The 27120-nt window shown below is 43.8% G+C and overlaps 1 protein-coding gene across 1 annotated transcript in view; it reads left to right on the forward strand.

Annotated features, from left to right (window-relative positions):
• Positions 1 to 1517: 1517 nt before the first annotated feature.
• ATXN7 (ataxin 7) overlaps positions 1518 to 27120 on the forward strand; it is a 120042-nt gene continuing 94439 nt past the window's right edge. The window contains 6 exon segments of the mRNA XM_048488401.1: positions 1518 to 1634; positions 3130 to 3222; positions 24497 to 24564; positions 24567 to 24664; positions 24666 to 24775; positions 25841 to 25909. Coding sequence (XP_048344358.1) covers positions 24508 to 24564; positions 24567 to 24664; positions 24666 to 24775; positions 25841 to 25909 — 334 coding nt within the window. The 5' untranslated portion in view covers positions 1518 to 1634; positions 3130 to 3222; positions 24497 to 24507.

Raw genomic sequence — 27120 nt, forward strand, 5'->3', positions numbered from 1 at the left:
ATACAAGTCACAGAATTTTTTTGAAAGTAAACACTGGAGTTGGTATGCACATCTTTTTTTATTATTCAGAGTATACAGAGCTGCTTCACGCTTACTTACACTTCCACATGCAACTAGGGAACAGAGTACGTGAGTTTTTTTCTTCCTTCTTTTCTCCCAGGTAGGCTGAAGCATCATGGGAAGACAGGAGGGGCCTCTTTTCTTCCCACTTGCTACACTACCTAACCTCAGCATCAGCGGTAAGATGTCTTCTGTGGGTTGGCCAGCAAACAGTGGCGTACCAAGGCAAACTGGCACCCTGGGCAAAATCTGGGTTTGATGCCTCCCATGGGCGGGGCAGCCCAGCCACGGCACTCACCCTTCCTGGACAGCCCCAGCAGCCCAAGTTCACTGGAGGCAGAGCTCCCCGTCCTCCTGCTCTGCCTCTGGTGGCTTGTGGGCCACCGTTCAGAGTGGGCAGGGCTTAGCCAGAGTTGGCAGGGCGTAGAAATCAGACCGCCCCACGTGACTTTAAATTTCTGTGCCTTGGGCCACTGCCCACTTTGTCCAATGGGCGGTACGCCACTGCCAGCAAAGATTTGCAAACTTCATAAGTGTGCCACTCCTGAAGGAATCTAGGAAACCTGTACTGATGCAAGAGCCCTGTAAAAGTTTCAGAACTTCTACATGGAAAAAAATGTTGTATCAGGATAAAGAAGGGTATTCCTGGACTATGGCAGAACAAGAGGTTTATGTGTCATGGTCTGGAAAAAAACACCTTTGAAGTAGAACACACACAGGCCTAGATCTTTCATTTATTCTTACTTATAGAGGTGAAACCGTGTGTGTGTGTGTGTGAGTGAATGAGTGACTGTTTTATGCATATGTTCATGATTCCGACGAATTGTATAATACATAAATATAATTTTGATATGAGTGACTCATAGGAGCAATTCCTGGAAGATGCTATAATCTGCAAGACTAATATAAAGACGGCGGAAGGGTGCATAAAACCATCTTTTAATGCACATGTTTATAAGAACCTGACAATAGAGAAGAGATCTTAGCAATGCTGGAATTACACTGCAGGAATGGGAGCGCTTGTCAAAAGGGGTGAGATGCCTCTTCCGATGAGAGCTGTGGTGGAAAATAATGCTGCCTATCTCTGGCATCTACATTTCAACATTCATTCTAGGATTACATGCTACTTTGCTTAATGAGGGCATTACATTTTGTCACTAGATCAAAAATCCTGTGCCTTCTTGGGGCCTTCTCCCTCCGTTCAGTTTGATATTCTAAGCACATGGTAACTCTCCTTGAAGTAGTTTTATCTCTGCTCCTGCTATTTTTGCCCCTTTGTAGCGTCACTTAAAACCCCAGTTAGTAGAATTGTGAGTAAAGAATCTCAACCTCTCTCTCTCTCTCTTTCTCTCTCTCTCTGTTTCTCCCCTGCCATCTCCACCTCCCTTTGTATCTCCGTCTCTCTCTGGCCACTGAAAATGTAGGTCAAATTGCATCACCATAAAATGGAACAGTCAGAAAGGTGTTTGAAAAATGCTGACATCCTTAGCCTGGGGTGCATGCCTCTCTTTTGTTTACATTGAGAATAGCGATGTGACGATGTACCTGTAAAATGAACAGCCTTCCTCTTTAAGGTTAGTGGTTGTGGCACAATAAATTGCAAGGAAAGATTTGACTTCTGTTTCTCCTTTTGTTTCTGAAGCAAAATTAAAAACTGTACTGATAAATGTGCGGCAATTTGCAATCCTAAAACATCAGGGAACTCATTTGAAATGTCCGATTCCTGGAAGCCATAACTGTTTACATAGAAAAATCTACTGTCTTCCTCGTGTTGCTTTAACAATAGATTTTGTGGATTCCTTTAATCCATGTGCTCTGTTATAATTAACTCCATCTCAGCTGTGTGTGAATGAGCCTTATGTTTTGTTTGTGCCTTTTGGCACTGTCCTGTTTTTGTATATGTCTGTGAGTGTGTGTGTCTATATATATTGCATCTAGTTATCTGAAAATATACCGAACATATTGTTTTAGTGACTTAGTTATATTTTCTATTGATCTTTCATAACTGCTAATGTGATAATTTTTGATTAAGAAAAAGAAAATTGTTTAGGAGCTCCAGTTTAACCCGCCAAACTTTTCATTTTGTCCTTTGTATATACAGAGTTTGGCATGAAATGTGAACTGTGCGTTTTTTTAAATACCTTAATGGCTTTTGAAAATTGGCTGTTAATATAATTTATTTTATTGGGTCTTCAGTTGTTTGAAAATGAGCAAATGAAGGACGCTTTTTAGTAGCTTCAAAGTGTACATTTTTGTAGCTTGGGTGTGTACATACTTCAGGTAGCTATATTTATTTGAAGAGCAGAATTGCTGTATGCAAAGACATCTTATTATCTCATTAACTATGCTGTCTACTTCTGAAGATTATCTGGAAGTTAAAAGGAAAATTACTGCAGATGGAGATGAATCTTCTACTGACAATAGCCTGTGATTGACTATTAGGGCAAAAATAAGAAGCCTAGTTGTCTACGTACTGTAATTACTCAGAGAAAGAAACATCAAATGGAGAAGTTAAATTCTAGCTAGAATGCTTTGAGTGCACTTTATTGTGGAAAGGGTTTGTTCTACAGGTTGTTCATTACCAGGACATGGAAATTGTTGCATTAAAGATACTGAAAGTCAGCTGCTGACAATCAAATGCAATGACTATAAATTAAAGATTTCTGTATTGTTTTAGGCTGCTTCTTGGTGTTTGCTGACACTCTGTCGTCATAAATTACAGCAATCCTAGAAATTATTCTTCCGTGTTGCTACAGTGCAGTTCCCCTGAAGAAAAAAAAAATGTAGAATGGCTTTGGTTCCTAGCATCCTGGGGCCAAAGTCTGTCTTTCACTACTGTTAACTTTGGACCATGAAACTATTGAGTTTGTCTGTTTGAAAGATACACAGTTGTCTTTCTTGCAAAAAAATACAATAATGGCAACTGAACTTCAACACATTCTAATTCATGGACACAGTAGTCACAGTAGTATTTTGTGTGGCATGCAAACAGGAGGTCAATTAATTTTTATTTCACTTTTGGAAAATAAGATGACAAGGGTTGATTGTTTACCACGTTTTTCTTTGCAGATTTGATCCATTATAAGAGAGAGGAAATTTCCACAATCCAGACAGATGATGATCAATTGATATCCCAACCCTGAGTTACACCAGACGTTTAAGGTACTGTGACCCACTATCTATACGTACATTGTTTTCCTAAGGTATGGTAATCTGTGCACTTCATGTGCAAGATACGCAAAAGACACGATGACACTACAAAGAAAAACAGACACAGAAGTTGTTAGGAAGGAGACAGTAACACGAAGAGCTGCTAGATACAAAGCAAAAGGAGAAAAGTAGGGGATTTGAAGGATAGTACAGGCCACATTTTCTTTTGACCTATGAGATCAGCAGTATCTGCAATTCTATACTAACATTGGAGGATTCCAGATGCTTAAACTGAGGACTCTGGGAGGGGGGCGGGGGTTTCTGTGTTTTGAAAGAGTATCCTGATTGCAGGAGAAAGGCTGATATACCCTTTATGTGGGTGTTTTATTTGTTTAATGGAGGGGTGGCAGCATATATCTTGCAAAGGAAAAAACTAAACAAACTAGGATTTTACAAGTGATATGGGTATTATTTTGGGGGGAAAGTTGTAGTAGGAACCAGAGAGTGGAGGAGAGAGAATTGTACTTAAGTAGCAACATCAAGTTGTAATTTGAATGCAGTGAAGAAGTCAAAGGATTGCTCCACTGTACTGCAGCCTGTGTGAATAGACTTTCGTATCTTTCTCCTTTTTCTGTTATTTATTAGAGCCTCTGCCCACTGGGAGACCTTCCGTTTACAAGAAAAGTGCCTATTAAAGATCTTGTAATAGTTAAACCAGAATTAATCTATGCTAAATGATCCCATGTAAGTGCTCTTACTTAAAACACAAATGCCTTGCTGGATTCATCCAGGGTTCACCTATCCCAGCATTCTTTGCAACCAACAGGCGTGGTGTGGTTTGCTAGGTACTGTGTTCTGATCAGATCTCTTACTTCCTGAATGCCCGTCTGTTGTTGGGAGCCAAGCAAAAACCCCACCCCATTCCCAGTGCGGTTTAGCACGGATGTTAAAATGTGATTCTCCCCCACCCCATACCCAGCACTTTCATAGTCACTTGGATTGGCTGAGTAGTTGTCAGAGCACAAATTGGGTAGATTGCTGTTAACCAGAGTGCTTTACACATCTTGAGTTCTCTTTCTGTTTTTGCTTTTTAAGTAGCGGACAGGCTCTCACTTCGAATGAGGTTCTTAAACTCCTTACTCTATTTCCTATTTCGTTGGGACGGTGGTCCTGCTGCTACCACTATGATGACTATGATGTACGGGAGGAGGAGAACTGAAATCATTTGTTAGAAATTACTGGCAGAACGAGCGCTTAGAATATGTTGCAGGGGCCCTATCAGTTCTCAATGAATTAAATATCTGTACAAACCTATCCATCCCCAAGCATTACCATCTCTCAACTACCATCCTTTCAGCCCCTCCCTCTGCTAGATGGGAATTTTTATTCAGTCCTCTCACTTTTATAGAGGATTTCTGAGCTCATTAAGTAGATTGTCAGCCATCTGAGTCGATCAAGAAACACAGATGTTTAAATGATCCATTGTTTTTAGGTTTATATTACTGCATTTTATCTCATTTTCCAACTGCCCCGAGCCCCAAAGGGGAGGGGCAGTGTAGAAATCAAATGAAATGAATAATTTTTTAAAAAGTTTGCAAGAGAAGAAAAACTTTCCAGTTTGCAACAGTTTGTAACAGGTCACCCAACAAGCTTCATATGGAGGAGGGGGGGACAAATTCCGTTCACCAGCTAAGAGTCCACCGCTCTCGACCATTACTCCACCCTAGCCGATGTTCAATGTCTCTCCGTTTTTTTCTCAGAGTGGCCCCTCATTAAAGAAGCAGAGGCTGTGATCCCAGAAACCAGACCTCTCTTGAGGACACCATCTGCATTGCTGCTAATTTACCTGACCTATTCTTTTCTCTCTCGGTAGTCCCATACCTTTTACAGGAAGACTTGAAAAGAATTCCACCTGAGTCCCACCTTCCTTTCTAGATCCTTACAATCAGTTATGGCACTCCTATAGCTGTGTCATTTGTTCCCACATGGTCAAGCAGGAAGAGAGGATGATCACTGGACATGCTCAGTCTCAGCAAGTTGCCTGTCACATTTAGATCCATGCACTGACATACCTCATGGGCTTTCACAGATCTGGTTGGCTTACCGCTTCATCTGTTCATTTCAGTAGGGAGTCACTGACTATCGCTATTCTTCTGCTCCCCTGTCTGCCATTGGTGTTTAAATCATCCCTGTCTCTGAGGGGCGCAATCTTCATTCCTACCCTGGGTAGCCTGCTGCGGCTGTCCCCTCTCTCTTTCTGGATATTCAGTGTCACTTCGGTTGGAAAGATCTTGAAAGCGATTTCATCTCTGAGAAATGCAGAAGACCTGTAGATTCTCCTACTCCTGTTAGTCACTCTTCCACGCAGTTTCTCTTCGATACAGACAGTAAAAATGGCATGTGAGTTGCTGCATACTCCTGAAGAGTTGACACTGGAGTATCTTCTTATCTCTCACATCCCAACCTCTGTCTCTTCTGAAGGAGTCGCCTCTCTTCCCTTCTTGCTTGAAGTTCTTGTGACATCTTGCTGTTTAGGACAGGGGTAGGGAACCTGCGGCTCTCCAGATGTTCAGGAACTACAATTTCCATCAGCCCCTACCAGCATGGCCAATTGGCCATGCTGACCAGAGGCTGATGGGAATTGTAGTTCCTGAACATCTGGAGAGCCGCAGGTTCCCTACCCCTGGTTTAGAAGGTACTTTCGCATGGACTTTGTAGTGTATCCCTTTCAGCCTGCTGGGGATGAGAGTGTGAGGTATCAAGAAGTGACCTCTGGTGTCTTCAGCACAGGCTATTGGGAGAATATGCAGAGATGCAACTGTATCAACTGTGGCCCTCTGGTGATTTGATCTCTGGCATTCCAAGGGGCAATAGTAGATCTACTGGAATTAAGTTACAAGAGTATATATTTCAGTGTTAAGATGTAGAAAAATTACAAACAGTGAGAGCACCACTGAAGAGGAACCAGTAAGCTTGTGTGTGGGGGGGGGGGAGCAGAGGCGTATTGGGGAAATGGCGCCTTGGGACAGCACCTTCTCCAGACGACCCCCCTGCACCACCCGGCACTCACTGCCACGCTTGGGGGCGTGGCTTGGGGGTGCCGAGCCCTGCCCCTGCCTCTCTGCAGGCTGGCTCCTGCCATTCGGCCTACATGGAGGTGGGGGGGTTGCGAGGCGGGGCTGCCCACCACCGAGCCTCACCCTCGCCTCCCTGCAGGCTGTCTCCTGCCATCTCCAGGACCTGGGGAGGGAAAAAGCAAGCCTGCACAGAGGCCGAGGGTGCAGGGCTCAGTGGCGCGTGGCGTGGTTGCCTGATGTCAAGCCCTGCCTCCCTGCAGGCCAGCTCCTGCAGGGAGGGGGGGTCCGGGCTCTGTGATGTGTGGTTGGGGCCCATGCTGTTTTGTCATGTGGAAGGAGTGCCCAGTGCCCCCCCCCCCATGTGACCAAAACGTCTGCACCCAGGATCATGGGTGGCCCCATGTCCCTATAGGCTGTGCCCCTCTGGGCGGGAGGGACTTCCCTTTGTTTGAAGTGTTCAATTGGAGGATGGTCACCCATCTAGTGGGGATTCTAGCTTTAGAGTTCCAACTGTAAGAACAGTTGGACTAGAGTGTTTATCTTCACAGAAGGACCTCTATAATGGCATATCATATTGGATTTATTTATTTATTTTGCTATCAAATTGCAAATGACTGATGGTGACCTCATAGGGTTTTCCAGGCAAGAGACATTCAGAGGCCATTGCCTGCTTCTGCATACTGACCATGGACTCTTCCTTGGGAGTTTCCCATCCAAATACCAACCAGGGCTCATCCTGTTGATAACTTCCAAAATCTGACGAAATTGAGCTATCCAGATTATAATTTAGATAACTGATCTCTTTTCTTTGGTTATTCTGTGCAGCAACCCTGGGGTAGGTTTATATTCCCATTACTTCAAGGAAATGGGTAAGGCTACAACATAGGTACTTGGTCAAAGGTATGTAAGCTTTTGGACGTGTGACCGTGTGTTCCAAGCCTGGTGTTCCAAGAAATTTGGGACTTGCTTGTGAGCTTTGAGTACTGCCTAAGTGTTTTCTTCTTCAGTACTGAGCATTTGCTTGTTTGAGTGTGGAGCAACTTGCTCATAACATTGCAGGGCTGTGCTTCAGCCAAGAGGGTGAATGAATGTGAAAAAAAATCATGAATGAATTTGAAAAAAATCATTTAAGCATTTTTTTCCCGTGTATTAGTGAATGAGACCATATGTCCTGTCTTGGAGATTGTAGGATAAAATTTCCTCTAGTAATCATTATGCAAATATGATACATCTGGGATTTCTTTTATTCATCTCCGTTTTTGGGAATGTCTTTAGTTATGTTGGGGTGCGCCTGTGTATGTGTATAAAAGATATGCATGGGGTAAATGGTATATATGATAAAAGATAGGATTGTCATATATGATACTAGTGGGCTTGCATGCACTTTTGCTGTGATGACCAGCTTTAGGATTTTAAAAATAGATTATTCTGCCAAGTGCCTAAAGGGTTTGCTTTATGTAGCTGAAAGAAGCAGAACACATTCAAGTGGCAGAGATAATCTTGCAGAATCTTAGCCGTCATGCACTTTTCCCCCTGTAAAAGATGTTTTCTCATGAAGCTCAGCTAAAAAGCTATTCAGAAACTCTCATACCGATTCAGGTTTTCAGGTGATAGATAAATGAGGAGCATATTCTAGTGAGACTCATTCAGGTATTCTGTGTTGACTTACTAGAGATACCTATGCACACTTGGGCAAAGAACGAATGCAAAGTGGCAAACTAATCAGACCCACTAAACCTGTTTCTTGTGGCTCGCTGGATCACGGATTGTAAGATACTATGAGAGACTGTCATATTTTACTCTTGGGGTATATTTGTGAGCTCTTGTTCTTATATGGATGGATATGTTTACAAGTACCTGTGGAAAGTATGGGTTTACATCTGGAAAAGTGCTCACTTCAGTTATTTGATTATTTGAATCCTTTGAACTGCTCATGGACACCTTAACTGTGAAAAGCTGATGTGCTTTCTTCTATGGAATTGTTAATTTAATTTAATTTCACGGAAGCCTTCCTAACCCAAAAAATGACTTGGGCCTATTTCCATTTAAAGTAAGTTCTGTGACCTTGAAGGACATATGGAGTAGCCCATTCTTTCTTTTTCTCATCAGTCTCTTTTCCTCCAGTAGATATTTCCATGTGTTACACTCTTTTTTCTGGTCTCCATCAGATTTTTTTCCCCATGATTATCTTGCCTACTCAACTTTTTCTAATTCTGTACTTGACAAGTTGGCTTCTCCAGTTCCTTCTGTGGATTCATCGTCTTTATTCCTGCCACTTAAAATAATTCATTTTAATAGTCTCCAACGCTGTTTTGTCACACATTATCGGACAAATAAAATCTTTAATATTTGAGTATTTAAGGAAATAGGTGAAACTAGAAGGGGATAGTTTCTTACATGTCTTTGAAACGAGTTCAGTGGATCATCCACTGTAAAAATCGGCTTCTGAAGTGACCTTATTATTTCTACTTTGACTTGACAGTCAGTAATATTGTCCATTGAAGTGATGAAGTGATCTTTCTACTGCCACTCTTCCCTCTCTTCAGGAATACTGATGGATTTATGACACGCTGAAAGAATGTTTCAGTAGCAGAAGAATTTAACACAGACCAGTCTCACTAAGGAGACTGGATGCTACAAGTGGGTAGCGAGGGAAAAAGGATTTAATGGCAAAGGAAGTAATGCTGTGAAAGTATCCGTTGCAAAACAAATGAGCAATAGTGATTGAAAATTAAATTAGAGCTAGTATGCCAAATGCTTTTTTGATATATTCAAGTTGTAGAATTAAATTTTTTTCCCCAGAATTCTGATTTTTCCACCCCAGATTTTGAGCGCTAGCTACGTAGGGTTCAGTGTATTGAGAAGATCAACATAACTATGTACCAAATGTAGTTTTCGAGAACTGCGCAGTAGGTTTCCTCACTACTGAAATGCTACTCTGGAGAGGAGTACCATTGTGCTCATATATTCTAAATTAAATACGGAGGACTAGAAACTTGAAATCCATTATCACCTTTTCAGTTTCTCGGATGTAATTAAATTGTTGAGGTGATGTGATGGGAGACCAGCTTGTTCTGTTATCTCTTCTATTACGCATACTCTCATTTCTGCTGCTAAGAATGTAATTTTGTTATATGTCTGTATATTTAGTTCAGTAAAGCTTTATGGAGAACAGAGCTTCTGAGTGCACAGAAAGTATTCATTGATTAATCATGAGTCTAATTTGAAACTCTTCTGACTTGAATCAGATTCCAGCAAAAAATTACTCATATATATGACACATTTTATATGTACAACTCATTCATTTCTCATACCTCCCCTTTACAGACCATTTATGTGAGGAATTAATATTCCCCAGCTGCATTTGTAAGCAGTTTTGGATAGTGGTGGTCTGAGCAGATAGTTATGCTCTAATAATAAAGAGTTAAGGTGTCGTTTCCTCTTGAGTGAGCCTGTGACTGACAGTCAGAATCTAAAAGCCTGGCCCACTATATCTTGATGCAGAGGATATCCTCGTCTGGAAAAAGTTCAGAACTTTGCCAGTGGCCATTTCACCCATGTTTTTATTAGAGCCACAGTTCTGAAACTGGGAGGGATCAAAGTTGCCTGGTCCCTTGGCCCCAACAGAATTAAGGAAGGGGTGGATGATCATGTAGACCTTTTGTAGACCAAATCAAGCTTCCCATAGGAACAAGGAAGAATCCCAGGAATCCTAGAAGGAATGTTGATGCTGAGTTGGATCCCATGGAACATTTCCATTGACCGAAGAACTTCCATCAGTGGGCCATGACTCTTGGCTCCCCAGCCCCAGAAGAAGTATTCAGGGAGTGGATTTGGGCTGCAGCAGTAGAGGGGAAAGTTTGAATGTCGTGCTTTGCTGGTAGAAATCCTTTTGTCAATGGAAACACTCTGTGGAATCCAAGCCATAGATATATACAGCTGCCCACAGGAATCAAAGCCTTGTTTACACCTACAACCTGAACTAACGGACGAAGTAGATTTCGGGATTCTTTCTAATCTGGTTTCAGGCCTGATTATTGGACTGAAAAAGGCTTGGTCAGCCTTGTTGATCCTCCTGAATCAGACATGGATCCTTCTGGATCACCTGGGAGGACTGGGTTTGGCAGTGGTTTTGGCTCTATCTGGAAGGTAGGTTTCAGAAGATGGCATTGGGGAACTGCCACACAGTCCTTGGTCTTTGGGGTGCCATCCTGCCCCCATGCTTCTCAGTGTCTACAGGAAGCCACTATTGGAGATAGGTGAGCCTGCTGTGACCTTTCCTGGGCATTAAAGATCTTGCTAGAGGTGTGCATGCCCTGGTAACATCTCAATTAGATTGCCACAATGTGCCCTATGTGAGTCTTGCCTGGAAGAGTGTCTGGAAGCTACAACTGGTACAGAATGCTGAGGCCAGAACATTGACTAGAGTAGGTTGTAGGAACCATGTCACTCCAGTCTATCTATCTTGATTCCCAGTTTACTTCTAGACTCAATTCAGGGTATTGTTGTTGACTTGTCTAGCCCTATACAGCTTGCAACCACCATACCTTAAGACATTCTCTTAAATGAACCTCATGGTCGTCTTTAGGGACAGTACTTCAGGAGTCTAAATCATCTGAGGCTAGATGCCCAAGAAAGGACCTTTTCAGTCATGGCACCAAAACTATTGAACTCCCTCCCCCAAAAGATGTGCCTGTCTCACTCTACTATTGTCTTCTGCCAGTGGCCAAAGGCTTTTCTGTTTTGCTTGGTGTTCTCTCGCTGGATTCAGAAAAGGAAGAGGCACTGGAGATCATATTGCTTCAGGGTATTGATGGAATCATAGCAGTAGCCTCAAGAAACCACTTGCTTATACCTCCATCTTGGAGTTTGGGCTTCAGACTGGAACCAGGATAACTTGGAACTATCTGTCCAGTCACCTTGGACTTGCAGATCTCCTTTATATGCCAACACGTTTCAGTGTAGTGGGCCAGTCACACTCTTTCAGCCTAATCTACCTCACAGGGTTGTTATGAAGATAAAATGAAGAAGGGATAGTGATGTAAGCTTCTTTGAGTCCCCATTGGGGGACAGGTGGGGCATACGTGAAGTAAATAAATATATTTTACAGTGGACTTTTGGAGGCAGTCCAAAGCAGCACAAGAGATGCAGTAGGGGAGGGGAGGGGCCCCTTATATGTTGACACTCACCAGGGGGCAGGTGATCTCAGCCGTTCTTGTTGCTAACCACATTGCTTGGATCCTTGTATATAAGCAAAAAAATTTATTTCCTCTTAACTCAGATTGTCATCTTTTCCTAGGCTGCGTGCCTTAGGACCACACTGACCTTCATATGTTGCCAAAATAAACTCTTGGACCTTTCTGAGCCTTCTGACACTAACAGGACTCTTTTGTAAATTAAAGCTGTCACCACTGTCTTAGTAGGCAGTGGAATCTGTCGTCTCTCCCTTTTTAAGTGGGAAAAGGTATTCGTTAAAATAATAATGTTAGAAGGGGGAAAGTACCTTTGTCTTAGATTGTTGAGACAGCTTGGCTTGACACCATGCCTGTGGGTACTGAGGGAGGGGGGAGAGTGAATATCATTACTTGTCAGGGACTTGGATTCCTCAGATTTGGAGGGTGCCACCAAATGTAAGAGGGTGGCATTGTGGTTAATGAGCAGAATCAACTAAGGCCCTAAAAGGCAAGAAGGCTTCCTTTGAAGAATCTTGCTCAGACTAGGAGAATAAGAAGTCACGCTAGCTCTGGCAAAGGAAACGTAAATTGATGATAAAGTGGGCAAAAAGAATATGAGGGGCACATTGCTAAAAACATTGAGACAATAAGTTTTTTAAAAATATATCAAAGGCAGGAAGCAGCTGTTTGAACTGCCTCTGGACTTGCACTCTACTTCTCATTCTGCAATAACTCCACCTGTCATGACCCTCTTGTTGGCATTGGCTGAGCTGCTATACTGCAAAAACAGGCCTTGGCAGCCTTGGGCGAGAAAGCTGAGTGCTAATGGGGACTTGGGAGACTTCAGAGTTTGAATTCCAAGATCCCTGAGCAGTTGTTAAATTTTAAGCCGTGCTATCATTGCCTACCCACAGTGGGATTTGAATGACCCCTTCTTTGTGCGCTGAGGTTAAACAGTGATTATCTTATATTCTAATAGTGAAGTTTGACAAATCTGGGAATACTTAAATATGGTGTTTAGAGTTGTGAATGGGGAAGACAGATCTTTCCACAAACCTGAACAGTATGCCAGATGTGCAAAAAATGGGGTTTTTTTAAACCAAAATTATTCTAAAGTGCCTATAGCTTTAACGAATGGATTCCCTCAGTGGCCATTGCTAGACATCTGCAGCTTGGTTTCTGTGAGTAAAAGGCAGGGTCCTTTCCAGGGCTGTTTTGACCTTTGAGAGAAGATTCATTGGAGCCATGCCTGACAGCGACCACTGGGTGACTTGATACCACCTGACTTGCATGACTCACCTAGGCCTGGTTGCTTGCTTCTATTCAACAGCAACCACCCTGTGAGCCCCAGCGTGGTGTAGCAGTTTGAGATTCAGAGTAGGGTCTATGGGACCCTGGGTGATTTGGAGGCAGTCACATACTTTCAGCCTAACCTACCTTATAGGATTGTTGAGAGGAGAAAAAAGGAGAAGAGAACAATGTGAGCTGCTTTCGTACCCAGTGTGGAGAAAGATGGGGGTATAAATGAAGCAAATACATGTAGCTGAACAATTTTCAATTGGAGGCAGATAAAAGGTAGGTTTGTGAATGGTTGAGAAGATGAGAATGAGGCAGGAAAAGGAAAAGAGGATATGGGAGTGCCAGGAGGAGAGAAAGAGGAAATAGTGTGGAGAGGAGCATACATGAGAAAGCGAGGTACACCCCTTCCTGTAAGTTCTTGAGGGTAACCTTCCATGACAGTGGGTCTGACCCAGTGGCCAGCATCACACAACTGGGCCATATTTTTCCTAGGCAGAAGCTGCTAGGGAAGCAAGGGGAGACCTGAAGACAAAGGGGCAGATAAATATAGGGGAGGAGGATCAGAAAAAGCTGAGAGGCTATGTGAACTTATGGGAAAGAGGAAACTGTGGGAAAGGGAGAAATGAGATGCCTCCCACAAGTGTTTAAGGATTCCCACGTGTGCTCCATTCAACACATTTGTATGCTACCTTTCCATTTTAACACGTTCATTCCATTAAAACATTCCTTTTGATTAAAAAATTGCGATACCTTCTGAACGAGATCTTGAACCTTCTGAACTAGACCTTGAACTAATTTTGATTAAGAAATGTTGGTAAGGTGAGCCCCAAAAATGAAAGATTAGTTCAACCAGTGCTAAGAATGAACTCCTTGTATACCTAGGAAGGCAGTTGAATATTTTTAAAAGAAGGGAATCATTTTTTTCTCAAATTCTAGCAATTATTTTACAGGGGGAAATACATTTGAAGAAGTAGACTCTACCTCAGTGGTTCTCAACCTTCCTAATGCCGCGACCCTTTAATACAGTTCCTCATTTTGTGGTGACCCCCAACCATAAAAAATTTTTTATTGCTACTTCATAACTGTATGAAATATGTGTTTTCCGATGGTCTTAGGCGACCCCTGTGAAAGGGTCGTTCGACCGCCAGAGGGGTCGCAACCCACAGGTTGAGAACCACTGCTCTACATGAATGTACAGAGCACCTTCACCTTGGGGATCTAGAAATGTGTAGTGTTGGCATGAAGACTCTCTAAAACTGCCAGGCTTCCCACCAGTGGGAGGCCTCCTGCCGCTGCTCCAAATGGCAAAGGTAGGGAAAAAATGCTGTGTGCCACTGTGTCCCTTCAGAGAAAACCCAGAAGTGATGTGGGATAGCTATAGGAATTACTGGAAGCTCTTAAGGTTTTACCATAGTTTTTTCAGTGATTCCTAGAACTACTTGTCATCACTTCCAGGTTTTCCCTAGCAGTACAGACGGGCTTCCTCCCCATGTCCCCACCCCTGGACGACCCCTTGTTACTATAATTGCATTGCCTGGCAACTCCGAAACACTCCCCACTTTGAAAATGGTCTATGTCAGGTGTCTGCAACCTGCGGCTCTCCAGATGTTCATGGACTACAATTCCCATCAGCCAATTGGCCGTGCTGGCAGGGGCTGATGGGATTTGTAGTCCATGAACATCTGGAGAGCCGTAGGTTGCAGACTCCTGGTCTATGTTGCAAGCTCCTGGTCTATGTGGCAAGCAAAAAAGAGAAAAAAATCACCAAAGTGCTGATAGGACCCTACGCAGCCCAGTGGGCTGCTCCACATGTTTTGCCAGCATACGTTCAGATTCACTGTTCGTATTGGTAATTTGTCTTGCTGTTTGCATAACCCCAAAATATTGGTGCCAGCCATAGATAAGGGCGAAACGTTGGGAGCAGTGGTGGGATCCAAATAATTTGACAACCGGTTCTGGTAGTGGGATTCAGATAATTTCACAACTGGTTGTTTACAAGCACCATTTTAACAACCTGTTCTGCCGAAGTGCTGTGAACCTGCTGAATCCCACCGCTGGTTGGGAGCAAAAACTATCCGGTCACGTAGCTCAGAAAACCCACAACAGCCAGCTGATTCTAGCCACGAAAGGCTTCCGCGATACAACTCAGTTTTGGTTACCTTATTTAATGACTCGACACCCAATCAAATGCATATTTATATAAACATCCTTTTATTCTGAAAAGTGGTTCAAACTACATATTTTTATTAAATCAATCTTGCCTATCCTCATGGCTCAAGCTCATTTATAAATTTCATTTTAAAACATCACAATTTTTAAAATACCAAATAAAAAACCTCCAATAGCCCCTTCCCTAAAAGCTGCCTATCATCCATATCCCATTAAAGGCGTTGGCAAATAAAACAGCTTTGCTTTGACTTCTGAACATTTCCAAAGATGGCACACACCATCCTCTAGTTTGTGGCCTGACTATTTCAAAGATGCCCAAGTTAGAGATACAGAATTGGTAAGATAAATAAAGGATTTGCTTACACCTTATTTCTGTACATTTCCTTAACTGCCAATAAAAAGGCAAATTCATAAAGAGCATGAGTGCTCCGAAATTTCCCGCATGGGTTTTGTATTATTGGAGAAATAATCTTTTTACAACGGAGGATGCTTATACCAAGAATCAGAAGACTGTAGTATCTACTGGGAAGCCTTATAGTGGTGAAATATTCCTCCCTTCTTGGAAAGCTTCTCCTTGGATTAAAAAAAGATCAGCATCATAATCAGTACTCTTGAATCAGCTGTGATGTTCTGCTTTGCCCAAAGTAGACTCCAAAGCGAGGAATTTTTGTCAGAAGATCAAAAATGCTTTGGGTACAGGAGACTTTATTAAGTAGTTGTATACTGGTTGGTATTACCTATAAAACGGACCTTTTACACTGAGTCACAGATGGGAAGGAATTATTTCTACTTCCTTGTGGAAGTAAGACACTACATTTTGAGAGAGTACACATATGGAGATGGAGTTCAGGAACAGGTACGATTTTAAGGTATAAGTACTAAATCTTCCCAAACTGATTATAATCTCTGTAATAAGCCTTTAACTGACCCAGTTCATATATGTGTAGCTGAGCCACAAAACCTGAAGTCTATAAGAAACACATGTAGTAGACAATACAAATAAATTTGCTACAATGAGTTGTGTTATGTGTGCTACCTAACAAAGCTCTTTGAAGACTTTGTCTTTGAATATCTGCTTTGTTCTATAGTGACTCTTGTTTTGACCATCTGAGATTCTTTCTGAAATACTGTCTGCTGCTGGATATTTGCCAGTTCTTTTTTTCATATGACAAGAGCCACTGTGGTGTAGTGGTTAAGAGTGGTGGATTCTAATCTGGAGAACCAGATTTGATTCCCCTCTCCTCCACATGAGGAGTGGACTCTTACCTGATGAATTAGGTTTGTTTCCCCACTCCTTCACGTGAAGCTTGCTGGGTGATCTTGGGCTAGTCACAGTTCTCTTAGAACTCTCTCAACCCCACCTACCTCACAAGATGTCTGTTGTGAAGAGATTAAGGGAAGGAGTTTGTAGACTGCTTTGAGATTCCTTGTAGGAAAAGAAGGTGAGGTATAAATCCAAACTCTTCTTTCTATTAGTTTTTTTTAAAGTGCTTTTGATAGTCATCACTAATTGCTGTTATGTTTAATATACATGATAGCAGGGGACAAAAATCATCAAAGACTTTTGGGAAGCATTTTTGAACAATTTTCATCATTCTGTTTAGGAAAAAAAGTTATGTTAGTGACAAACAGAGAAAAAGGAATTGAAAAGGTTTTGGTTAATGTTTTACTCAGGAGTCAATGAGTAGACTTCTGGAACCACATTCACCAAGGTGGTACGTTCTAGCTGAAAAAATATAGTGCCAGTTCAGAAAAGACTACTGTATACTTTTTAAGATATTTTTGGTCTACTGAGGTTAACTCCAGAGCAGAACTACACATTCAGATTAAAGCAGTTTAGTTGAAAATGAAGTAGCAAATTCTCTGACTGCCTTGATGAAGAATTGCACCAAGCATTCATGCTGTTTCCTGGAAGCTCAAAAACTTAAAATATATGAAAAAGTGGAATCAACGCAAATGTACCAAGAGTCCCCCTGCAATTCTAAAAACGCTTTCAGAGCAGAAGGGGATATCAGCGGTAGTGACGTTGTATGCAAAAATTTTACTGTCAAGAAACTCTTCATAGATTATGCCATAGAGGGATTCTTCATTCTCAGGCTCAGTTCATCCGGCATTCCAGATCAACAGAAAATGCGCACATACTTTTTGTGGTCAGTCGCAAATTCTGGATCTTGTGCAAACATCCAGGTTAAAGAAAAATGAGAGCTACCAGAAGTCCCGGTCTGTTAATAATGATTGGCGGGCATTATTTTAGAGAGCAGAATGTTGGTTGCCCTTTCCAAAAGAGTTGTTCTGGCCTGTCATGTGGGACTTGTCGCCACATCCTGTCAGAAAGCCACAAATCTCTCAAGCTGCAGCTTATACAGCTAAGGAAAATAAACAGCAGAATACTAAATATTGTAGACAGTTTTCTAGCTAGGGAGAAAGTGGTTTTGTTGAACTATGAAAGGTTCTTGGGACCTGAAGGGCATCTGCTGAATTTGAACCTTATTAAAAAGGGTGGGGGGGGGGGAGATCAGGCAGATGGAAACCTTACCTATTCTGAAGTTCCAAAAAAACTACCGAAAAACCTGTATTAATTGCCGCTTCCGTTTTCATGAAATTGACGAGGAAATAAAATGGAAGATGAACCCAACATGGTAGGTGGCACTGCAAACCTAGTCACTAAAAAGATACAACATATCTTTCTGTTGAAATTAAGAAGATTTCAAGAACATCTTGCCTGCTCAGAACTCTTTAACCAACAAATTCCAGAGAAAAAGCAGTCAAAGGAAGCGCTGGCTGCTGAGCCTGCCGTGGAGTTAAGCTTCACTATCGGAGAAAAATGCAGGTCCTCCAAAAATCTGAGACGGACTTTCAGCTTCAGCTGTAGGATCTTGATAACACAATCCAAAGGAGTAATCTTCATTTTTGTGGTTTTCTGGGGGAGAATATGTACCTGATCTAAAAGGCTTCCCAGCAGGATGGGGTTGTTGTAATTAGTGCATCTTCAAGATGGGATTACACTTGTGGCGGCTAAGAGCACCTAGAATAGGTTCTCCTAAGCAGAGTCAGGATGTCAGTTTAACTGCATAATTTACCAACATAGTACCAAAAATTTAATTCTTAAAGATGCAAGAAATAGGCAACTTCTTTCTTTTCTAGAACCAGCTTCAAAGGTTTTCAAGACATTTGTCTTGAGATTCTCAGTGAGACGCACATTGGAGCTTGTAACAGACCACTCTTAATTGCACTGACAATCATGTTGAAGAGGAAATGTTTAAATATTTTAACAGTCCACAATACCACTTTTTGTATAGCCAAATGAAAGACCTATGTCTACGTGGTATTATAGGGCAGTCCTAAGAAAAGTTACACCTTTCTAAGCCCACTGCTTTCAGCAGACTTAGGCCCCTTCCGCACACGCAAAATAATGCGTTTTCAAACCACTTTCACAACTGTTTGCAAGTGGATTTTGCTATTCCGCACAGCTTCAAAGAGCACTGAAAGCAGTTTGAAAGGGCATTATTCTGCATGTGCGGAATGAGCCTTAGAAGGCTTTGTGTGAGGGAATTCCTTGTCATATTACATTGTTCAGATATTGGTTCACTGAAAACACATGTTTAGTGACATGGGATGCTACTTTACATGGCCAGGTGATGCACAGTTGTCCTTTGTGGGTTGGGGCATTAATTCAAAAGACGTAACATGGTTTTTTTGTGTTAATTGCTATTCTTCTTTGGCTAAATAGAAATAGAATTGCTATTCTTCTTTCACTTTTTCTACATGCTCAACTTCCTCCTGATTTTCCTGGGAGTTTTTCCGCAAGCATTAGAATCAGTTTGGGTAGAATTGTTCTGCATGTCTGCTCCTCTGTGCAGTTTTATAGTTGTGGAGTCAGTTTATTTTCTTCCACACACGTGGCTTAAACAATGAGGACTTTCGAGGGCGAGGGCTATTCATTGGTGGTGTTATTGGTGGCGTCAGAGCACCCCACTTCTTTTTTTAATGCTGTAGGGTTGCAGTGATAATTTAAGCAGGTTTCCTGAACTCCCAGTTTCATTTTTAAGTAAGTCTCCAGCCCTTTCCTCATGTGGAAATATAAGGGGAAATGGTACTTTCATGAGGGAGTGTCTAGCTCACTTTTTTTTTAATGAAAGCTAGGAATTCAGATGGTTTAATTATGACAACAGTCTGGTCATTGAAAAGTGGAATGGACATGGCTGAGACAAAGAAAACTGATAGAAACATTCCTCACTAGAAAAATGCCATCTCAAAATTTGCTTCCAGAAAAACATCATGGTCAAAGTGGTCTTAAAAGAGCCATAAAAGACAAAGGAAAGGGGGATAAAAAAAGTGAAACTTGGAGGCACAAAAATGCATGTGGAAATCAGGGGATAAGCAGAAACAGTGTGGAGTCAAAACTGACCAAAAAACCCTGTGAGGAAAAGTTGTTTGATGGAAAGGGGATGTCATTTGTCTCGGTAGTTCATAGGAAAGTAATCTTTTAAGGGCCAGTTTCTAGTCCAGTACAATCTGTAGTGGGACAAAGGAGGCAATATAGAGAGATGGATTTGGACTGTCAGAGGCTTTCACGGCCAGAATCACTAGGATGTTGTGGTTTTTCTGGGTTGTGTGGCCGTGTTCCAGTAGTATTTTCTCCTGACGTTTCACCTGCATCTGTGGCTGATCCTCTGATGATGCCAGCCACAGATGCTGGTGAAGCGTCAGGAGAAAATACTACTGGAACATGGCCACACAACCCCGAAAACCCACAACATCCTATGGATTTGGAGTTTAGAAATTCTGTTAAGTAATCTTGCAAGAGGGCATACGTTCAATCTGACTTTTGAACAGCCTCTGGAGGTACCAGGTGCATGTCCATTGGTTCAGTCTGTGAAGACAAGAACTGTGGCAAATGCAGTGGTCCTGATCACACAGACAGAATCTGTGTGCGTACACTTGGTAATTTATTATGCATCAGATTTATTTGTTTAAAACAATAATTAGCCACCTTCCACATAGAGCGCAAGTAAGCTTACGATATAGATTCTAACCTTATTCTAATTAATAAGTAAGAGTAGGTTTTTTGTGCAATCCCGTAATTTCTTTAACCAAGATGCCATTTTCTACTGAAACATCATATATATATATTTCCCACTAAAACCAGAAATGAATTGAAATTGAGAATTTCTCACCTAAGCCGAACCTTTGCTATTCCTTTAAAAAAAAAGCAAACACTAAAATGTATATTTATTTATTTATTTATTTATATTTCAAACTTATAGGGTGAACCAATAAAACCAGTAAAAAAGCGGGCTACCGCATCCCAAGGGTAAAATGTATGTAATAAGACTGCAAAAAAGCAACAAGATAAATGGGATACTTTCGGAATAAACAGCAGGCTTATGTTTTTAAAATGGTTGTGGTCATGAGCTGGAGTTTATAATTTAATGAATGAAGAGGCAGTAAAGACCGCGAGCCAGCCTCTCCAAAGCGCCCGGTGGAATAGCTCTTGGCAGTTCTCATGAATCGCTGAAGCGTAGTGGCCTTAACTTGTAAAATGGGACATAAAAAGTGAATTGATGGAATGGGTAGGTATGAGGGCCCCATGGTAAGGCCTTAAAGGTTAATACCAAAACACCTTGAAGTAGCGATCCGAACTCCACTGTGAGCCAGTGCAGACGGCATAGCACAGAAGTGATATGATCTAAATAATCACCACGGACCAGCTTCAGCTTCTGGATCAATCGCGCAGAGAAGGCCCGCGTAAAAGCTTTCTGAGATTACGAAATAATCTAGCACACCATCGCGATGGATCACGGTGGCCAGGTGTGGGTTATAGGATGGGCCACCTGGCTCTCCATTGTCAAGGCAGAGTCCAGGCGGAGGCTTCAAAGGGATGTCGGGGCCAGTGAGTGACCCCCTTCTAGAATAGGTCATCTGGAAATTTCCCTCGGTCCTCCGGCCTAGCCAGAGGACCTCCTCGTCTTTTGTTGGGTTAAGTTTCCCTACTCTGCCTCAACCAACCAGCTTAACCCGACTCCAAACAATGCTGTAAGAGCGCGGGGGGCAGAGGAGTGCGTCCATGCATCAACAGAATGAGCTGCCTCAACCTTGGCCACCCATTTCAGGATGGTCATTGGAGATGCAGTGTCAGAGGTTAAGGGAATCGGAGCCTCCTGGCCAGCATTATCTCTAGAAGCCCCTACCCTCTGGGCTATTTGCAGCAGAAGCTAAGGTTGTCAGTTTGTGTCAGGCACAATTTAAAAAGCTGGGAGCCTCAAAATAGGCCAACAGTTTCAGGATGATGAGGGGAGTTGCAGAGCTCAAAATGAAAGGAATCGGAACTTCCTGGCCCAGGTAACATCTAGGACAGGTCATTCCCCCACCACCGTTTGCAGTGGAAATGATGGTTACCTGTCTGTAGCAAGCATAACTGAGTGTAGGAAGGAGGGAGCTGGACGTCTCAGTGTTGGTCACCAGCTTCAAGTTGATGATGGAAGCTGTAGTGCCTAAACTAAAAGGAATTTGAATGTGCTGCCTGGCCAAGATTATTTTCACAACATGCAAGAAGGCAGGAAATCGGACAGGGTGATTATAAAATTACACAACGGAAGGGGTTTGGCAACTTCCCTGAGCTGTCAGAGCCAATGTGGTGTAGCTGTTACAATGGCATCAGAGGACCAAGGGGATCCAGAGTCATATCCTCAGTCTGCCATGGAGTGTTGTCGCAGGATGACTTTGAGCCAATCATACAGCCCCATCCAAAGCCCTTGGGATTGGGTGGTGGTGCTACTGGGATGCCACCTCCAGGAGGGCTTTCTGGTGGCACGGGGAAGAAAAATGCAACCCCCACCCTGCAGCTGGGAAGCCCTCCATAGGGCTTACAGGACCAAAGGGTAGCATTGGTCCAAAAGTTGGGGAGTTTCACCCCTGACTCTAACATTAGTTGGCTCCATCCCCATGAGCACCCACCCCATACCAGTGTCTGTTCTAGATGCTAACACAGCTCTGGCACAGCTGGAACTTCCAGCTTTTGCGGCAGCAGGGCTGAAGGACAGGTGGCCACCAGCATGTCTGTCTCCTCCCTGCCTGTGCTGACTTTTGCCCCAATATGCACCCAAAGCTGCTCACATGTTATTCTGTCTTCTATTTTATCCTTACAACAACCCTTACAACAACCTACTGTGAAGTAGGCTAGCCAGATACTCTCTAAGGATAGCCTACTTCACAGGGTTGTTGTAAGGATAAAATAGAAGACAGAATAACAGTGTGAGCAATTTTGGGTGCTGAATCCCCCAGTAAAAGTCAGCACAGACAGGGAGAGTGGAAAATATCCCCTGCTGCTTTGCAAAACGAAAGGAATTTATCCATTTTCCTGACCTATCCGAGGCTGCATGATATAGTGGTTAGCATGTTTGGCTGCAATCTAGGAGACTCAGGTTCAAATTCCTACTCTACTATGGAATCTTGCTGGGTGGCACTGGGGGATTCAGCCTAACCTACTTCGTAGCATTGTTGTAAGGATAAAATGGAAGAGAGGAGAATAATGTAAGCTGCTTGGGGTCTCCACTCTGGGGAAAGTTGGGGTACAATATTTTTAATGAACCTATTAATTGGCTACATTTCAGAAAAAAGGAGAGTTGGTGTTTTTTCATCAGGTATTTCTGCAGCTCCTTTTGGCAGGAGGCAGAACGGCAGATAGCCTCAAACATCTCTTGCCTTGAAAACCTTGCAGAGTTGCTTCAACTTGACATCTCTTTCTACCATCACCATGCAGAAATCATGTGAATTGTGCACTGTGGCAGCAGCACCATGAAGTGCTGTATCCCTCGTGCTCCCCCTCCTAGTTGATGGCCGTGAATGTGATGTGTGGTTAATTACTAGATTTTCCCAGCATACTTTGAATCCGTGGCTTCTCACCCACGTTGCTATATCAGAGCACTGGAGCCATGAGTTTGGTGTTTGGATTCATTGGCATGTCTGTAGTGTATGAGCTGATAGTGAAATTCAGAGACTCCCTAAAAATAGTGAAAAAGGATTTGAACAGCAATATGGTAGTGAGTTTGTGTTTCAGTTTTAAAAAACGATATGAGTTGACAAAGAACCATTGAAAACCTACATGCTACTATTGTCCAACTTTACGAAGTCAACTGGGTGGAAAGTGTTTTGGGGGGAAAAGCCAAATATTTTAAGTTTTATTCATTGAAAATCCAGATGCTACTTTGGTCCAACTTTACAAGTTCCACTGGGTGGGAAGTGTTTGGAAAAAATCAAATATTTTAAATTTTATTCCTATTTTGTGTACTGTGTTCAAAAAATATTGCCAACAGATTTCCCTTTCACCTTGAGAATTAATTCCTGCAATGTTTTCGATGTTGCAAAACTGCCAGCGCATTTGTAGAGGGAATAGTGAAAGGGTTAGAGGTCAGAATAAACCCTTATCTTTTCATGTTTTCTTGCCGGAGGGATCTTTCCTCCCCCCGCCCCCCCAGAAATTTTCCTCCCTGTCGCTTTATATTAACCCCAAACAAGCCAGCGGGCAGCAAATCTAGCAGTTTCTGCCTCCATTCATGGCTTTGACAGATGAAAAGCCCTGCTTCGGCGTGATTCCGGAGATCCGCCCGGCCTGCCCGCGCTCGCCGTCGCCCATTGGAGGATTGGCGCGCAGAGATTTGAATATTACATGAGCCCTTTTAAGGCAAGCGCTGCGGGCGACACTCGTGAAAGGAAGGGTGCCCGCGAGGGCCAGGGGGGCGGGCGATGAGTCGCGCGGCCGGGGTTCGTTTCCTGCTCGCTTCCTATTCAACCGCCCTCCCTTCGCCTGACGTGCAAGCTTTTAAGGTGGGCTGGGTTTTTAAGGTGGCCTCTCGAGATGGGCATGCCGCCCGGCTGCGCGGAAAGAGTCCAGGATTTTGCAAAACGTACGAAAGCAAAGTGCCTCATCTCGCAAATCTGTGGGGGGCGGCGAAGCACGGAGAGTCGGGGTCCGGCCCCAAGATCCTGGCTGCTGGGCGGGGGTGGGTAGGTGGAGAAATGTCGTTGCTCCTTTAAGAGCCTGCCTCTCCGTGAGGAAAGGGGCGGGGGCGGCTGTGATGTACCCGGACCTCTCTGAGTCCTAAAATAACCAACTTCCTTCCACTGAAGTTTCTGGAGTCGGGGGAGGGGGGGCGAGAGAAAGGGAAAAGATCCGGAGAGCAGCCTGGGGGTGGATGCCTCCGCTGAAACCAGCGCTCGCCGGGGCGGGAGAGAAAGCCTTTCGGAGGTCCCAGACCCAGATGCCTCCGGCCGGGCCGGCCTCGACCTCACCGCCACCCTGCCAGCCCGGGCCAAGGGAAGGCTGGGGTTCCAAGCGGAGCTGCCCCGCTGATTGACAGTCCGAGAGAGGTTAATGGGAAGCCGGAGACAAAGGCGATGCGAGGCCTCCTGTTGCCGCCGCTGTCCTTCCCCGCCGGCCCCTAGCAGCAGCAGCAGAAGCCGCCGATCTGCCTTCCCCGGAGCAGCGGGGGGTGGAATTGCGCGGGCGCGTCCTTAAGCCGCGGCGCCACCTTAAGGAGCCTGATGACTTTTCTCGTTACATTGTAGCAGCGGAAAGAATGTCGGCGCGGGCCGCGGCTGACGTCAGAGGGGAGCAGCGCAGAGCGGCGGCGGCCAGCAGGCAGCAGCAGCGGCGGCCCCGGCACGGCGGCGGAGGAGGAGGCGGCGGCGGCGAGAGCGGCCCCCCCGCCAGCACGGCCCCCGCCAGCGCCACCCCCGCGGCCATGGCGACCCTCGGGGAGCGCCGGTCCCTGCCCAGCCCGGAGGCGATGCTGGGGCAGCCCTGGAGCCACTGGGTCGACGCCGCGAAACTTCACGGGAACGACGGTGAGAATCCCCTTTGCCGCGGGGGGCGGGAGGGCAGGCGGACACCAAAGGGTTAACCCAGCTGGCCTCCCGCGAAGGAGGCGGGCAGGCATCGAGGGGGCGCTCCAGCCTTCCTCTGTCTCTGTGGGGGCAGGCGTCTGTCCCGGACCCGGGGATCTGGCAACGAGGTGGGGGTGGTCAGGTAGGTGGTGGCTCTTCCTTCACCCTGATCAGCCCCGCCTGCAGCCTGAGGTTGTTCTGTGTGTGAGTGGTGCCTGATGTGTCACTGACATGGTTTTCCCCTGGATCGTTCAGCACAGGTATATTCTTTTAATATTTTTTTAAGTGGACCTTTTGGGAATATCACAATATACCTCACTTACCTGCAGCTCTCAATAATTTGGCTCGTCTCAAAGATCACATGTGCTCGTTGTTTGCATTGAAGCTGCATTCTGCCATACAGTCCTTGATTAAAATGGCTTGGCCAGAAAATCAGAAAAGGCAAATTATCTGTATGTTTGGGAGCCCATGTGCTGGCAGTTAAGAAACTCTTACAATAAGTGTGTGGCTTGCAGGTAGGCATGGTCGTTAGTCTTTTATCTGACGCAACTTTCATTCACTCACGTGACAAAAATTATATTTGGGCAACTGATTTGCTTATGTGAGCATGAATGAAAATACTGAAGTGTTTCAGGATAGTACCTTCGGGTGGACTGTAACTGTGAATCTTCGGGTGGACTGTAACTGTGAATCTTGTAGTTATTATGCTTTCTGCCTTTATTGTAAATGCTTGATCTAGCAGTTATATCTATCCAAAAGGAAGACAAAAGATAATAGTTTGCTTTTAGGTCTGTGATGGAATGTATTATTTGTTCTGCTTGGTCTGCTTCAGATTTGCTGCCTCTTGACTGCCTTGTTAATAGGAGATATTTGGGGAGGGGGGGAGCAGGTGCATCGTACATTTTTGGTGCCAAGCATCCTTACAATGCGAGCGCTAGTCTTAAACAATTGCCATTATTTGCTGTGTGGCCACTACTCCACAAAGATGCCATAAGCTGACATTTTCCTTTCACTGTTTCATTCTAGGGGCAGCCTTGGAAGAAAGTTTCAAGGAATACGGGAAAAACCGCGAAGCGATGCGACTCTGTAGAGAAGGTGAGTCTCCGTAGAGAGGTCTCCCACTGTGCAGGGAAGTCATTGAAATAGACGCACGTGCCAGCAGCATCTGATGCAGGCCTGGGTTTACAGCCCCAGCTGTAATGAACAATGCAAAGGGGTTAGTTTCACTCTTCAGTCAATTTCTTTTCATGAATAGTCACCATACATTTAGGAGAAAGTACAGTCTGGACAATCCCAATAAGATTAGGTATGCGCGCTGCTGAGCGTTATGAATATTCACGCAACAGGTAAGCACAGATCAGACGAAACGGAGATGGCAACTGTCACGGCTCCTCGAGCACGGTAATCTGGAATTCTGCATTAATCCATATTGGACCTATTTTATGGTCAGGCTGCACTCTGTATAGCTTGACAGGCTTAGGAAGTGTTGCGTGAGTGTCCTAATGGTATTAATTAGAATCTTCTGAAGGGGGGGGGGCTGTTGATTGTTTTGGGGACTAGTTGATTATGTTGCTTTCAAGCACATGAGAGGAGCAGATGGGAGGTCAGTTACTTGTAGTGAATTTTGTAAAAAAAACCTTGGCCATGACTGTCCCCCCCCCCCAAAAAAAAAGGATCAACAAAACCATATCTGATCATCAGAAAATGCAAAAGATTGATAATATTTTTTTCTGATAATCTGAGAAAAGTTCCGGTCAGAGCGTTACATGGCAAAACGAGTAGAAGGAGGGAGGGAAGCATAGAAACTGGGTGGTAATCATTTAGGATATGATAGCAGCAAAAAAAAAAGGAGACAAAAGGATAGCTCTCTTTACGTTTTGGAAAAGGATTGCACCAAGCGTCAATCAGCTAAGAAGCGAGGTTTTTATGGACTAGTGGTGACTGTTTATAAGCCTTTCCTAGAGTTAATACTTTGGCAAACCGGTGACGAGTAATATTTTTAGATCAGTGATTTTAAAAGTGGGCTGTAGTATTTTTAGTGACCATCGTACTAAGTAGGTCTTACAGTGAAGCATGTTTTGGCTGTCACAGAAGGGGTGAATATACTGCTGCGTTCAGCTATTTCTCATTTCTTCTTTGTGAGCCTGAGAAATCTTGACAGTACTTTTAGGATGACGTCTGGCACATATATTGATAGGTACATGAATGCGCATGACAATCCACACCAATACATTGTTTTTCCATGTATGCATGTGCTTTCGAGAAGGTTATGTTCTATCTAGGCAGTCTCACAAGGAAATTATTTG

This window comes from Sphaerodactylus townsendi, linkage group LG03 (genome assembly GCF_021028975.2).
Source record: "Sphaerodactylus townsendi isolate TG3544 linkage group LG03, MPM_Stown_v2.3, whole genome shotgun sequence".
NCBI classification, from domain to species: Eukaryota; Metazoa; Chordata; class Lepidosauria; order Squamata; family Sphaerodactylidae; genus Sphaerodactylus; species Sphaerodactylus townsendi.